Raw genomic sequence first — 14,605 nt, forward strand, 5'->3', positions numbered from 1 at the left:
GTATAGAATAAAAATTAAAAAATGCGTATTTAGAAAATTGAAAAATTAGTACGCGCATATTTTTTTAATTTATTCATTTTAAATTTATAAATTGTCTCATGTCTGCTATATTCATACTCATTAAATTAAGTATCATTTTTAATGTTTGAACTTCTATAAATAATTATGGTTTAATAATTCAATATGTTGAAGAAAATTTTTTTAAGAGTCGTATTCAAAAGATTTTTGAATGCCATTTTTTTCTTACTTAGTTTGAAAGTATGATTTAAAATGATTCATGATACATTTTATCAATGTTCATAAAAAGTATGATTAGAATAATTTAGTAGTATGAAATATTCAATTTAATTAGTTTTTATTGATGTGGAATCGTATTATCTAATTAGGATACAATCAATGATCAATAAATTGATTTTTTCATAACAAATTCATTTTTTAATTGGTTTGAATTAGTTATTAATTTTTTTTTAGAAAATACGATTTAAATTTGATGGAGTAAAATATTATAAAAATTTATTTAACATTAAATTATTGTTATTATCAATGTCACGTGGATTATAATTATTTCTAACATGATCTCTCTTTTCTATTTTTCAAAATATAACAATTTAAACTAAAGAAATAAACCAATAGAACATCTTTACTTAATGTAAGTGACGATTTATGAGAACTTACCTTAAATATTGCCAATAATTATTGTTTACTGACTGAGAAAAGGCTAAATGTATTCAGTCGAGTCGCGTTATGAGTCCGTCGACTTATTTTCTATTGAAGACATTCCTCCTCCATGACCATGAAAATAATCATGTACACATTACATGCTTGTAAAGTAGGGGAAGTGTCAGTTTCGGGAGTCGACTGCTGAGCAGAAGTGGGGGTACAGGAATTACAGTAATATTTACAATTATATTCCCTTCCACCCCTGTATCAACAAGACTGTAGATAATTTTTTATTTAATGTGAATTTTTGGCTATTAAATATTAATTTAAATATTTAAATTTAATTATTTTATACAAGGTAAGTAATTTTATTACTGTAGAAATATATGAAGTATTCTAATATAAAAAACATTACAGGTGTTCTCTTAAAAGTCTTCTAATATTTCATGTATGCCGGGAAATATTAAGATTGAGGTTAGTAATAAATTTAATATTTAATTATCAGGACTATATATAATAATGATACTGAAAGTAGTAGACATCAAACAATTTTTTATTTTTATCAACCAATTAGTTGTAAGTAAAATAAAATTTATATAATTTGCACTATAAGATTTTTTAAAGTTTTTCATGTGCGATTTTCTTAAGTTTTTTACTTCTTTATTTAAAAGAAATGAATTTTTTTAATGTCTGCTACTTTTACTATCATTATAAATTTTTTTATAAAAGTGAGTTTAAAAATATAATCTAGTTTAATTAGAGTATTGACAATTTGTTTTTTTGGTTAGGATAAATCATTTGGTGCAAACGTTAGTAAAACGTAAAGGATGTCTGACAATGAGGATGATATTCTTGGGGATATCAAAGCTTTGCAAGAAGTATTGTCTAAAAATAACTTAACTAGAATTAAAGTTGATGTGTCATCTCATAGTTATGAGAGAAATTCAAATAATCGTTCTCATAACTTCGGTATAAACTCTGATGACGGGCCATTGGAAGATGACGATGATGATGATGCCGATGAACTGGCTGATTTATCTTTGAAATCTGTTGAAAAACTTTTGATTCTTTGTGAACGAGCTAAACAAGCTCTGCAACTTAAATTTGAAGAAAATCTCAAAAGACGTCAAGAAGTTGATTATCAAATACAATTACTATCAAAAGGTGGTAAAGCTAATTGGAAAGTACCGTATGTTAAAGCTGGTATGCCATATTTTAAAGACGAAAAACAATTTCCGGCTCCTAAAAATGAAGATACCAAGAAGAAAGAAAAAAATGGTGAGCTTTCTATATCACACTTACGTAGGCCAATACGATGGACGTTCAAAGATCGTAATTGTTTAAGAATAGCAATACGTAAACAAGCTGCTAGTGATACATTTGAGAAAATGGTTAGAGAAAGTAATGAAAATGATAATATTAGCTCTGCAGAATTACAGCCTCCCAAAGATTTACGTACAATGGTAGGTCCTTTAGGCTCACGTGAATTTGATTGGATGAAAATATCAACAATGGATATGAGATCTCGTCATTCCCCCAATGAATGCCGTGTTATGTGGAATATATTATTACATCCAGATATAAATGACAATCAATGGAAAAGTGATGAAGAAGAGTTGCTTAAAATTAAAGCTCGTGAGCATGGTCATCAAGATTGGGATACCATTGCACGAGAATTAAACACCGGTAGAACTGGATACGTTTGTTTTATAGCATTTCATAGAACATTAGAGAACACAGTGTTTAATGATCGGCAGTGGTCTTTAAATGAAAATGAAATTCTCACTGAGTGCGTTGAAAAATTACGCTACGGTGATTTTATACCTTGGGGACGAGTCAGTACATACATTAACGATAGGACTAAAACTCAGATTTATGCCCGATGGAAATATAATTTGGATCCGGCGTTAAAAAAAGGCAGATTTACGAGTGACGAAGATGATTTATTGTTAGATAGTGTTGCCAAATATGGAAAAAATTTTCCAAGAATATCAACAGATATAATGCCACACAGATCAAGTGTACAATTAAGTGGTAGATTTAAATTATTAATGTTAAAAACAAACAGTTCTTATAACTCGTGGTCAGTAGCTGAGGATCGTAAATTAATTCAACTTTTTGAAGAATTTGGATCGCAGTGGAGTATGATTTCTAATATTATGAAAAAAGATCGGACTTATTTACGTCATCGTTATACTATTATAACACGTCATTTGGCTAGAGGTACACGATTAATACATATACCACGTAAACGTCCGATTGATGATGTTGATTATGACTATATAGCTCAAGATGATGATGATGAAGATGATGATGACAATGACAAACTAATTGATGACATGAACACAGATCTCAGTATTGATGCACAATTAATGAGGTATTTCCAAAGTATACAAGCGGCTGACGGTAAACCGGGACGCAAAGCAACCTATCATACTCCAGATCAGTTGGAACTTCGTACTAAAAAATTAGATAAAATATTTGAAACGCTCAAGGTTAAAATAGATATACCAGATAATTTAGATGGTTATAATTTAAGTGAGAAAAATAAACAGTTATTAAGTTCGTATAAAGAGTATACTCTTCAAAAATTATCAATGAAACCAAAAATTATAGAAGAGCATAGACAAAGAATGTTTGGTGATGTTCCAAATGATGGCAGTTGTGGAAATTTTATTCCACCTGGACCATTTGGTATGAATATACGAGAAGAAAGGAAACCAAGTAAACGTAGAAAACGAAAATGTGATGGTTCCTTAGAGGCTCAGCCTGCACATAAATTACAAATCGCATTAGATATGAATTTCGAAACTCCTCCTAACGTAATACAAATGTTTAGTGATGATGAAATAGATAAATTTGATAAATTATCAAAATTAATCGAATCAAAATGTAAATGTTTACAATTCCCCGGTAGGTTTGAACAAGCATACGTGGAATCAATAGAACAAGCAATTAAATTGAAAAAAAAACCCAACATAACTTCAGCAACATTGAAACAAAAATTAGTACAAACTCATGAACACGATCCTTGGAAATTCAAGCTTATAAAAAAAGATCCATTTATTCCACCGTGCTATTCAACTTTACTTGGCTATCGAACACTACTTACTTTCAAGGATGCCCAGTCTTTATTAAGAACTAAAAAAGACGGTTTGAAATCGGATCTTAATCAACTTACCGATGAGGGTAAAACAGCGTTTCATTTATTTAAAACTCGTCTTCACCGTTTATTTAAATACCCCATTGTTATGTCACGACTAATTCCTAAAGATAAATTGCCCGATCGGACTCTTATCAAGGAGGATGGTATGGAAGTAAATGATGTGCAAACTAATGGTGAGCTGAATAATGAAAATGATAAACCAAAAGACAATTCATCATCGTCACGAGAGGTAAAATGTGAAATAAAATACGATATAAGTGAAAATGGCCAAGAACAAACGAAAAGTTTTATTGTTTCGGTTAAATTAGACAAATAATTTAAACTTTTTTTTTTATTTAAATAAGATGAAATATTTTAATTGATTAGTTTTTAATATTTATGTAACAGCAATTGTTGGATTAAATAAATTATTAAATTTTGTAACTCAAACAATTTATTATTTTTTTTTTTTCGATTACATTAATTAATTACTGAATGTTACTTCAAAATATAAATATCTTCTACAAATTTATTTGTATACAAGTATTATTATTATTTTTTGTACATTAATATGTTCAACAGAGTATTTCAAAAAATCGTGTATGAAAAATGATTCTCTTATTTATTAAATTCTAACAATTTATCAAAACAATAATCAAAAAATTTATAGATGTATATATATTATATTATTAAAGTAGAATTTACATACACAAGTCTACTGATGAGAAAAAATTTATATTTGATTTTAAGGATTTAATAAAATTATTATTTATTTTATAATTTATTATCATTGTTATTTTTTTTGTTTAGATTTCATACGTGCAAAAGTTGAGTATTAATTAATAGGCCACATAAATTTAATTTTTAACAAATGTAAATCAAGATTCTACGGCTATATTATTATTATTATTATTATTATTATTATTATTATTATTATGTTATTAATCAATTACTAATGTTTATTACATTATATTTTAAATGGAAGAGCAAAAAAAAAATATTAAAAATTATTTTATATGTACTAATAAAAAAAAAAAAAAAAAAAAAAAAATGATTACATATAGAGATTCACAATAGATTTACTATATTAAAGTCTTGATTTGTGAATTATACACTGGTTGATAGATAAATATTTAATAAAATGCAGTTATATAAAGATATATTATACATTTAACATCACTTTTGTTTATTGAAATTAATTATTATACTTAAAAAAAAAACTATTTATTTTTTTTTGATGGATGAGTAGTTTTACCAGTCATAATTATTGCACATGCTGCGGTAAAGATACTCCATATAAGTAAACTGGGTTCTATTTTTTCAACTACCATTCTCAGACTATCAAGAACTGTCTTCATTACTTTATTTGTTACTTTAGTGGTTGGTTTATCTTGTAAAATATTTAACTTTTTAAGATATTCCAACAATGGTGGATGATCGCGACTAAATATTGGGAAATATTCTCCAACTTTTTCTCTAGTCCACCAGCTTTCGCTATTCCAGCTGTACACAAAATATAAATAATTATTTTTTAATTTTTTAGTTATTTAAATAAATACATTATATTATTCAGTACTTACTTTCTTTCCCATGGTACAAAATGATAATGATAAAGATTACCACGGATATATTTTGGAGGTTTGTCACCGAATGGTTTCTCTACATTATTTAGTAAAGCCAATACTTCTTTTTGATTACTGAGTAATCGGTAAGTAAGAGACATAATCCAAGGATTTTGATGATATGTTCCCAGTGCAGCAAACCACATTTGCCAATCCAAACGTGGTGAATGTGGTGCTGGTGATTGATTCATAAAAAAAAATCAAGTATTGTACGATTATTTAAAACACTTATATGCTAAAATAAATTATAAATAAACTTACCGACAAATGGCATTGAGTGATTAACATTTCCTGGTTTATAAAGGAATTCATACTCTTTCCATGGCCCGTCGATGTCATTACTTCCTTCGATTATTATTTCTGGACGTCCGTCGAGTCCTGTCATACGGCGGAATAAAGTATATCCATTGACAATACGATAAGGTTCAACTTTCATGTACATATGTTTAACTTGGGTTGGAATCGTTATATTGTGAGACGGATGCAAACTTGAGAATGGAACCAAACTTGTAGCAAAAATCAGGCATACAGCAATTGTATAAAATACGGTAGTAATAAAAGTAATTATTGTATTTATTGATCCCTTGGTTGATAAAAGGGAGTGAGTGATTGCATCAGCTACTGTAAATCCTAATGAAACTATTCCGATGATAAATGAAGCAACAATTATTTTACCGAGATAATAAGTAAACTCTTGTTGTGTAAATCCTAAAAAAAATGTTGTAATTAATAAATGTCTATATATTTTTTTATAAATGTAATAAGTAAAGACAAATTTATTACCAATTTCAGACTGAATAGTCCAATTATCAAGTAATCGTAATCTGTAAAATACTATTGTTCCGTATACAACAGCTGCGTAGACCAAAATACAAACTAAAGTGGAAAGATGATTTTTCCAACGTGAAGATTCATGTTTTGATTTTTTTTTATAAAAGAATTGATCATCCAATAGTCCAATTGACAAACAAATCACCAAGAAGTCACGGAAATTCCAATTTCCTGTGGCCATTATGTGCAAATACTGATAAATCTGTAGTAAAAATTACAAATAATTAAAATTATAGAAATAGAAAAAAAAATATTTTCTATTAACGTAAAATTAATGAATTATACCTGAATATAAAATGCTACTAGACGAACTTTTCTGTTTGGGAAAAAGTACAAGAATGGAATGGCCAATTCAAATATAATACTTGTGACCGTAGTTAAACGGAGATACCACGACGGTATATGATGAGCGAACCAAGCAAATACTCCAGGAAGGCATTGGACCTCAAAATGACGTGAAAGAGCTGAAATTAAGGCAATATAATATATAAAATTTATTATTGATTTGATTAAATTAATATTTATAATGAATATGTACCATCAAGGCTCCACCAGGCGGGACATCCTGAAGCTAGTTTAGCAACACCACTGGAGAACATGAATCGGAATAAAAGCCAACGTACACACCAAAATGTAACGGTATCACTAGGTGTACTTATTTTTCCTTTTGCCGGAACATAAAATGGTGCGATCAGAATACACAAAAATCCTGCTTCTAACAATAAAGTATCCCTTTAACAAAAAACAATCAATTTACTTAATAATATACGAGCAACCTACAGTCACTACGTGACTGTCCGAGTATTACTAGTAAATTTATAAAATATTATTACAATTTTTTTTTTATTAAAATCTTTATCGATTTACTGTCGAAAATTTTGTTTATTTTTGTTATCATTGAAGTTTAATAAGACAAATCTTATCATTAATTCGCTAACTTATTGATTTTGATGATTGTATAAACGTGGGATTCTTGAAAAAAAAAAAAAAAAAAAAAAAAAAAAAAAAAAAAATCAACACACAGTCAAACTTTTTTTATTAGTCGTCTGATTGTTTTTTTACTGATAACACATTAAATTTATTTTACTTTAATTATCATAAGAGACATGGCATGGGCTAAATTTTTTTAAATAATAGCTATATATGTTCAGTGATAGAGTAATTAAAATATTAATTTATTTAAAGAAAATATATACGATCATCTTCCTTCCCGCGTAATCTAAATGTAATTCGAATGGTATAGATAAATTTATTTATCTCAATACTTGGCAATTAAAAGAGTTTAAACTATGAAAAGGTACAAATTCTAGTCAAGACCTTTCTAACGATACCAAATTCAATAACATTAACCAATTCTATCATATAGATATGGCGGCAAAAACATTTTCCTTATTCGCTCAATAATATAGATTACAATTCAAATTTAAATAAATAATAATCTCATTTTTATAAATTATTTGCAATCAATGATCTTAAACGTCCTTGATTATAACACCTGATACGTGTAAAGCTATAAACCAAATCTCGATTTCTCTATCACATTACAATTCTATTGTAGATTATGCAACACTAATATCCATTACAAATCCCACATAAAGATCATTTATATAAAATAATATTAAGTAAACAAATAAATAAATATTATACTAATAGTATAAATGTATCTGTGATATTTACCATTGATACTGCATAAAAACTTGTCCAACTTGATAAAGCGAGTAATAAAGAGACCATAATGCCATAAAAATTGGCCACGTACAAAATCTTTGGGAGATAAATCTAGAAACGTATGGAATAAAAAATGAATTGAGTATTAAGTTTTTTAAGATCCTGAAGTTATTAGACAATTAACATTCCAATTTCTTTTCAACAAATCAATTTAAAAAAAAAAATCGCATGTAGAAAATTAAAAAAACTATAAGTGCAGTTTTTGAAATATTAAAAAAAATTAATTTATCGTTTTTAAAAAAATAAAAAAATTATTAGAAGTCTGCTAACTTCAGTATCATTTTGGTTATTGTTAAGATTATTTGAATCTCGATCTCTTTACCCTAAAAATGATATCACTGCTCCAAGTAGAGCTATTACATCAAGAGTATATTCAACATTCAACCCTAAATAAGGAGCAAACCATGCTAGCGTTGGTTTTTGACTAAACTTCTGCAACAATGATGGTTTTCCTTTGAAATCTAATTGCGTTCTTGCTGGTAATAATCCATTGTCTCCATAAAGTCCTGGCGCATTAATAAAAAAAAGTTCATATATATTAATATTATTTATTAAAAATTATCAAGTATAAAATACTTTAATCTTAATACGTAATTCGTATTAAAGATAATAAAATATTGAGTCAAATTACGATAACAATTTGCAAATTATCACCAATGAGAACAAATTAAAAATTATTTCAAGACAGAATAGAGATAAAAAAAACCCCGTTATTAAATTTGTATTGACTATTGAATAAAAAAATATTTATAAATAATAGGCAGCAAATTGAATGTTCTACTTATATATTTAATGTAAACAAACATGTGTAATAATTATATATAATTTTATTAAATAATTCGCTTACCTGGTATCTGAACATAGAAGCTCACAAATGCAAAGAGGTAAATGATACAAATTCCACGTAGGAATAGATTACGGGTATACCGCACTTCGATCATCCTAACAAATCTAATTATCAATAAAATAATAATATGTTAGTATTTATGTCAGAAATATTTATTACTATTATTATTAAATGAAAAGTATACAATATAATAGTGATTGTTAATTAAATAAATGCATTAAACAATTTTATTACAAGTATACACAAAATAATGTGTCGTACTTACATCAATGCTACTTCACCAGGGGTAGGACACTCAATGCTTTGAGATGGGAACGAAATTTGTCCACTTTGCGAAACTTATTGTCAAACTTAACAAAATGAAACTCAAGAATCTATAGATTTCGAAGGAAATTTTATTTCTGACTATATAAAAGTTGGCAGTATGTTGAGATAAATGAATCTCCCTCTGCTGGTCATTAAATTTGGCGCGAAAAAAGCAAAAATTTAAAAAATAAAAAAAAAATAGGAAATATTTTGCAGAATAAAAGATGCAAGTGTACGGTTCATTAGGATCTATAAATAAATATTCTTAACAATAATTAAAATAAAAATATTAATTTATTCTCATACACTCAATTCATATTTTTTATTAAAAGCAACTCGATTTGTCATACTTTATAGTAGGTTAGAACGGAATGTCCTTTTTATCACGCCGCCAGGTAGGATTCGATTTTTTTCTCCGACATATAAAGTATTGAATAATAAAAAATTAATAAATATATAAGTAACAAAAAAAAAATTAAGTCGCGTAGAATAGAAAAAATTTCATTTTTAATATTTAAAAAGAAAAAGAATAATTAAGCAGGAAAATGATCAATTATAGCTTTTACAGGTATTTTATAACGAAAATAAAATAATCTATTATTTAATTAAATCTACATACATTAAATAAAAAAAAAAACAGTTTAATTTTTAATATTTGAGGAGATTAAGAATAATTAAGCTGGAAAATAAATAATTATAGCTTAAACAGTTTTTTCGTCCCAAAAGTAAGGTAACTTATGATTGCAACCAATCTATATATATTAAATAAAACACAGAAATTATAAAAATATATAAATTAAATTTTATTGTATAACAATCAATCACGAACAAGATATGAAAATAATTGAAAATAAATATTTGTAATATTAAAATGTCTCATATAGGGAAATCACTCGAAGCCTGTACATTAAAATCTTCATGAGACAACGTAACGCTCCAAATTAAACCAGCTAACAGTTCTGAAAATAAAAATTAATAAATTGTAATTATATATAATAATTTCAATTCGATTTAAGAGATTATAATTAATGAAAATCTACAAACCATTTGCCTTTACCACTAAGTTCAGAGATTTTCCTGTCATTTGCTGCCTTTTGTTCGTCAAATTTCACTTGTCGGTTTAAAATATTACATTGTTGTTGAATAAGTATAGTAACAACTTTACTAACAATTTTACTAGTTCGTAATTTAATCAAATATTTACAACTTTATACCTAATAAATGATTGACTGCCAAGAAATGTAAATTCGCGCGCTAAGATTAATATACATATAATGCGCTTGCAATTGTATAAAATATTTACAATTTAGTGTTATTTAAGTAATTAATGAAAAAAATATATATAAATATGTATACACACAACACGATTATAAATTCAAAAAATATTTACAATTCAAAGTGCGCGTACATTCTGTCGCGTTACTTATTCAGAAATGACTTATTTTTATACGCCCTTATAGGTTTAGAAAACTTTCATAGGCCAAAAGGGCGTATAATAATATGTTTTTTTGGAATTTGTGACGCGACGTGCTTATAAATTCAGCACACACGTCGAAAATTAATGGGTTTACAATAATTGTTTAATAATGAATCAATTTTGGAAACCAGTTCCTCAGCGGGTGAAGTCTCCATATATTTTAAATAACCATTCAATCTCCTTAATAGTGCTTGATGAGATATCCCTTTTTTTTTTTTTACCACTTGCTGCATATTTACATACTCCAAGCCGTTAATATTGCTGCTTTCATTGAATGGGAACGGATAAACTTTCTGAACTGTTGAATTCGTATCCAACATTTCAAACGCTAATTCTGTAAAAAGTTTTTGCGTAAATCTTACAATTCCTATATGTACCCGATGAAATATTCAACCGATAGTAATGAGTTCGTAACATAAGTTATTCAAATTGTATATACCTGATGAACGTGTTCTCTGCCTTCTAGGAGTCGCTTCTCTAACACTTGTCGCGATAGTACCCATATCTACCGATCTTCTTTTAGATTTTTGTTGAATCACATTTAATGGCGTCCGGCTTGCTTCAATATCGTCATTAATAAACGTATCATTTTCAGCAACTTGTAAGTCACAAGTATCAATTGCATGTGATTTTCGTTTATTCAAACTATTCTGCCAGTCATCGTGGTCCACTGAAACTCGAACAGCTATAAGCCAAAGATTTTGTTTCATTGAAATTTTCAATATTATCGGTGTTTAATTAAAATGTATCATAAAAAAATACCTATGCTAGATTCAACCACATTATTTTGAGGCATAAAAGACTTCATTTGCTCGTCATTTAAAGGAATGATCTCCGTTGCAAATATTGATGGAACCGCATCACTTTTCAGTTTCTTTCTTTTGAAAGAAACATAATCATCGTCCGTAAAATGACAACCGCAAACGGTTCTTTTTTGATACAACATTTGTGGTGTAAGGCCCAAAAGGTCCTCATCTCCTAGAAGACGAACCCACTCTTTACAACTAAAAAATAAAAAATTATTATATATTATTTTATTATAATAATTTATAAATTATTTAAAAATGATTTTAATATTATAATAATTTATTACATTATTTTATTTATAAATTATTTTATTATAATAATAAATTGATAAAAGTATTGATATAACCTCAACTTTATAGTATACTTACATTTTTTCATTCGATGTAAATCGATGTAAAATACATACATCATTTTTTCTGGAGTGTGTGCAATTATGAACACTACAAATAGTCATGTCTATTATCTTCTTTTAATTTTATTCAATTTTTAAAAAAACACTTTATAAAATCACAATACAGCGTGTCACGTTGCTTCAGTTTTGTGATAAAATAAACCAAAATGGCTGAAAGGCTCACTGTGGCTTTACTTATTATTATTATTTTCAGTGCTACCACGCTCATAAAACTCTTGTTAAGGAATTTTTTTTGTCGTTGGGTTTTTCTTAAGTTTCGCAAAGACGGGACAAAATTGGGCATGGTGGGAGGTCAGAGTGTCCTACCCCTGCTACTTCACTTCCACGTTTAACGAACGAATAAGCTCTCAATTTCACAAGCGATTTGCCGACGACGACGCCGGTGATGTCGCACACACATACTCAAACTTTCCCACACATCTACGTACGTCGACATACTTTTTATCCCAACAAGAAACGTCAGGGTACTTTCACAAATAAAAAAAAACGTCATATACATTTGAATGTCGTAGACATGAGACAATTTATAAATTTTAAATAAATAAATTTATTAAAATAATAAAATTTTAAAAAACGCGCGTACGGATCTTGCATTTCCCTAAATACGCATTTTTTAATTTTTAATCTAATGACATTTTATCCATTTATTATAAAATTTGAAAAATTTTCAATTGTCAGCTACATTCACACTCATCATATAGATATCTAACTTTCGTAGAGTGTTTTTTGTAAAAAAAAAATGTTTTAGTGTGAAGCGGATTTTAAAAATTGTGATTGGGTAAATACGATGACGTTTAATATTTTTATTCGTCAGTACAACGGAAATATTTTAGTTTTTGTTGCTACTGTAAGTAATATTTTTTTAAAAATAGTTGTGCATTGACCTTTATTATGATTTTACCAACATTATGTTAAAAAAATTATTTATATATTATAGATAACATAACTATAACTATATATGTGTAATAAACTTCATATATATTTTAGTTTTTCATTTTGTTATCTGCGTGACAGTACACGTAAGAGTAATATTTAAAATTGTCAGTCATATTTTTACTTAAATAATTTCAAATTAATATTTTAAATTGACTAGTGATAATTTATACTTGTGGAAATTTCCTTTTTATTATTTTATAAATTTGGTAATTATTCTAGTGTATAAATTGATATTTTAGAGCTGATGTGTCTAAAGTATATTATGTCAATGATAGTGTCAAGGTCTTTTTATCGTTTGTGTTAAAAAAAAAAAAAAAAAAAAAACTTTTGTTTTGATAAAAGCGTTGATAAATTTAATAAGAATGTCATTTGAAGGAAAATATAACACTAAAAGCCCAGGTAATTGATTATTTGTTTAAATGAAATGGATTATAAATATATGAGTATTAAATTTGAATTATCAATGTTTTTGTCAATTGATTAGCTGTAAAGAGGTTGATGCGTGAAGCTCAAGAACTCCATGAAGCTACTGATGAATATCACGCCTGTCCTCTAGAAGACAATTTATTTGAATGGCATTTTACTGTACGTGGCCCACCGTCAACTGAATTTGAAGATGGAATTTATCATGGAAGAATTATTTTACCACCAGAGTATCCTATGAAACCACCAAATATTATTTTGCTTACTGTAATATATTTTTTAAAAATAGTAATTTTATGTATGAGTCAAAACTAAAATACTGTTTATAATTTTTAGCCTAACGGAAGATTTGAAATTCATAAAAAAATATGTCTAAGTATATCTGGACATCATCCAGAAACTTGGCAACCTTCTTGGAGTATTAGAACAGCTTTATTAGCTCTTATTGCATTCATGCCAACTCCAGGAAATGACACCATAGGTTCATTAGATTATAGTGCTGAGGAGAGACAAAAACTTGCTAAAAAGTAAATTTTATTAATTTTATTATTTTATCAGTAATTCTAATGTTTTTAATTTTTTAAATTTAATAGATCGCAAAGTTGGGAATGTGGTGTTTGTGGAAAAATTATAAATTTATTATCCAAAGATGATTCATCGAAATGTAACAAAAATAATGATAAGCCTATGTTTAATTCTGTAAATACATTAAAGGTAAGTATCATATCGACGTTCTAATCAGCGAATTGTCTGACTTGATATTTTTTAGTAGGAGATTCTGTGCAATTTTTAGATCCCTTATTAAAAGGAACGATTTAAAACGATTAGAAAAAAACTTTTAATACTTTTTAATGCTTTTAAATACTTTGAATACTTTTGAATCGCCCTTCTCATGGGAATTTAACATTACAAATCGTTTTGAATCGTTTCTTTTAATAAGGGATAGTAATAGTCAGAAAAAATATTATTTGAGTAACCTAGACATAATATTTATAATTAAACAAATAAATTTTTTTATTATAAAAAGGATGAAGCAATTCCATCATCATCAACTGCTACAAGAACAGCTATAAGAGAAAGTCTAAGGCAACGTTTAATTGACCCAAATCGTCTAGGAAATTCTGTGCACCAAACAAATTCTGTTGTTAATCAACAGTTTTCAAATTTATCAAATGATTATTTTTGGACTATTATTATTGTTTTCTTATTATCGGCAATTTCTTTTCTTATTTTCCGACGAATATTTCTAGTGTAAATTATATACATATATATGATACACTAATGTCCAAATAATAAATATAAAAATATGTAAAAATGTTACCAAGTTGAAAAATAGTTTTTTTTTTTTTTTATAAATTTTAAATTTGGCATCGAGACAAATATTTTAATTAAAATTTTTATTTGCCGAACA

At 27.2% G+C, this 14,605-nt stretch overlaps 4 protein-coding genes across 4 annotated transcripts; 2 read left to right on the forward strand and 2 right to left on the reverse strand.

Annotated features, from left to right (window-relative positions):
* Nucleotides 1-762: 762 nt before the first annotated feature.
* Nucleotides 763-4,504, forward strand: LOC130676008 (uncharacterized). The gene is made up of 3 exons (XM_057481958.1): nucleotides 763-1,018; nucleotides 1,078-1,134; nucleotides 1,449-4,504. Exon 3 carries the CDS (start codon nucleotides 1,488-1,490, stop codon nucleotides 4,140-4,142), a length of 2,655 nt encoding a protein of 884 aa, XP_057337941.1. The 5' UTR covers nucleotides 763-1,018; nucleotides 1,078-1,134; nucleotides 1,449-1,487; the 3' UTR covers nucleotides 4,143-4,504.
* Nucleotides 4,505-4,778: 274 nt separating this feature from the next.
* On the reverse strand, nucleotides 4,779-9,148 carry LOC130676009 (lipase maturation factor 2-like). Its single transcript, XM_057481959.1, has 10 exons — nucleotides 9,099-9,148; nucleotides 8,834-8,937; nucleotides 8,309-8,492; nucleotides 7,936-8,037; nucleotides 6,797-6,990; nucleotides 6,544-6,722; nucleotides 6,211-6,460; nucleotides 5,689-6,135; nucleotides 5,386-5,602; nucleotides 4,779-5,308 (listed from the first exon to the last, which is right to left on the reverse strand). Exons 2-10 carry the CDS (start codon nucleotides 8,925-8,927, stop codon nucleotides 5,026-5,028), a joined length of 1,950 nt encoding a protein of 649 aa, XP_057337942.1. The 5' UTR covers nucleotides 8,928-8,937; nucleotides 9,099-9,148; the 3' UTR covers nucleotides 4,779-5,025.
* Nucleotides 9,149-9,918: 770 nt separating this feature from the next.
* On the reverse strand, nucleotides 9,919-12,078 carry LOC130676011 (uncharacterized). Its single transcript, XM_057481963.1, has 5 exons — nucleotides 11,792-12,078; nucleotides 11,379-11,620; nucleotides 11,056-11,301; nucleotides 10,184-10,950; nucleotides 9,919-10,098 (listed from the first exon to the last, which is right to left on the reverse strand). Exons 1-4 carry the CDS (start codon nucleotides 11,875-11,877, stop codon nucleotides 10,679-10,681), a joined length of 846 nt encoding a protein of 281 aa, XP_057337946.1. The 5' UTR covers nucleotides 11,878-12,078; the 3' UTR covers nucleotides 9,919-10,098; nucleotides 10,184-10,678.
* A 752-nt stretch (nucleotides 12,079-12,830) lies between these two features.
* Nucleotides 12,831-14,603, forward strand: LOC130676013 (ubiquitin-conjugating enzyme E2 J1-like). Its single transcript, XM_057481965.1, has 5 exons — nucleotides 12,831-13,170; nucleotides 13,256-13,461; nucleotides 13,531-13,721; nucleotides 13,788-13,908; nucleotides 14,222-14,603. Exons 1-5 carry the CDS (start codon nucleotides 13,134-13,136, stop codon nucleotides 14,447-14,449), a joined length of 783 nt encoding a protein of 260 aa, XP_057337948.1. The 5' UTR covers nucleotides 12,831-13,133; the 3' UTR covers nucleotides 14,450-14,603.
* Nucleotides 14,604-14,605: the final 2 nt, after the last annotated feature.

The sequence above is a fragment of the Microplitis mediator genome, chromosome 10 (assembly GCF_029852145.1).
Source record: "Microplitis mediator isolate UGA2020A chromosome 10, iyMicMedi2.1, whole genome shotgun sequence".
Classification (NCBI taxonomy): Eukaryota; Metazoa; Arthropoda; class Insecta; order Hymenoptera; family Braconidae; genus Microplitis; species Microplitis mediator.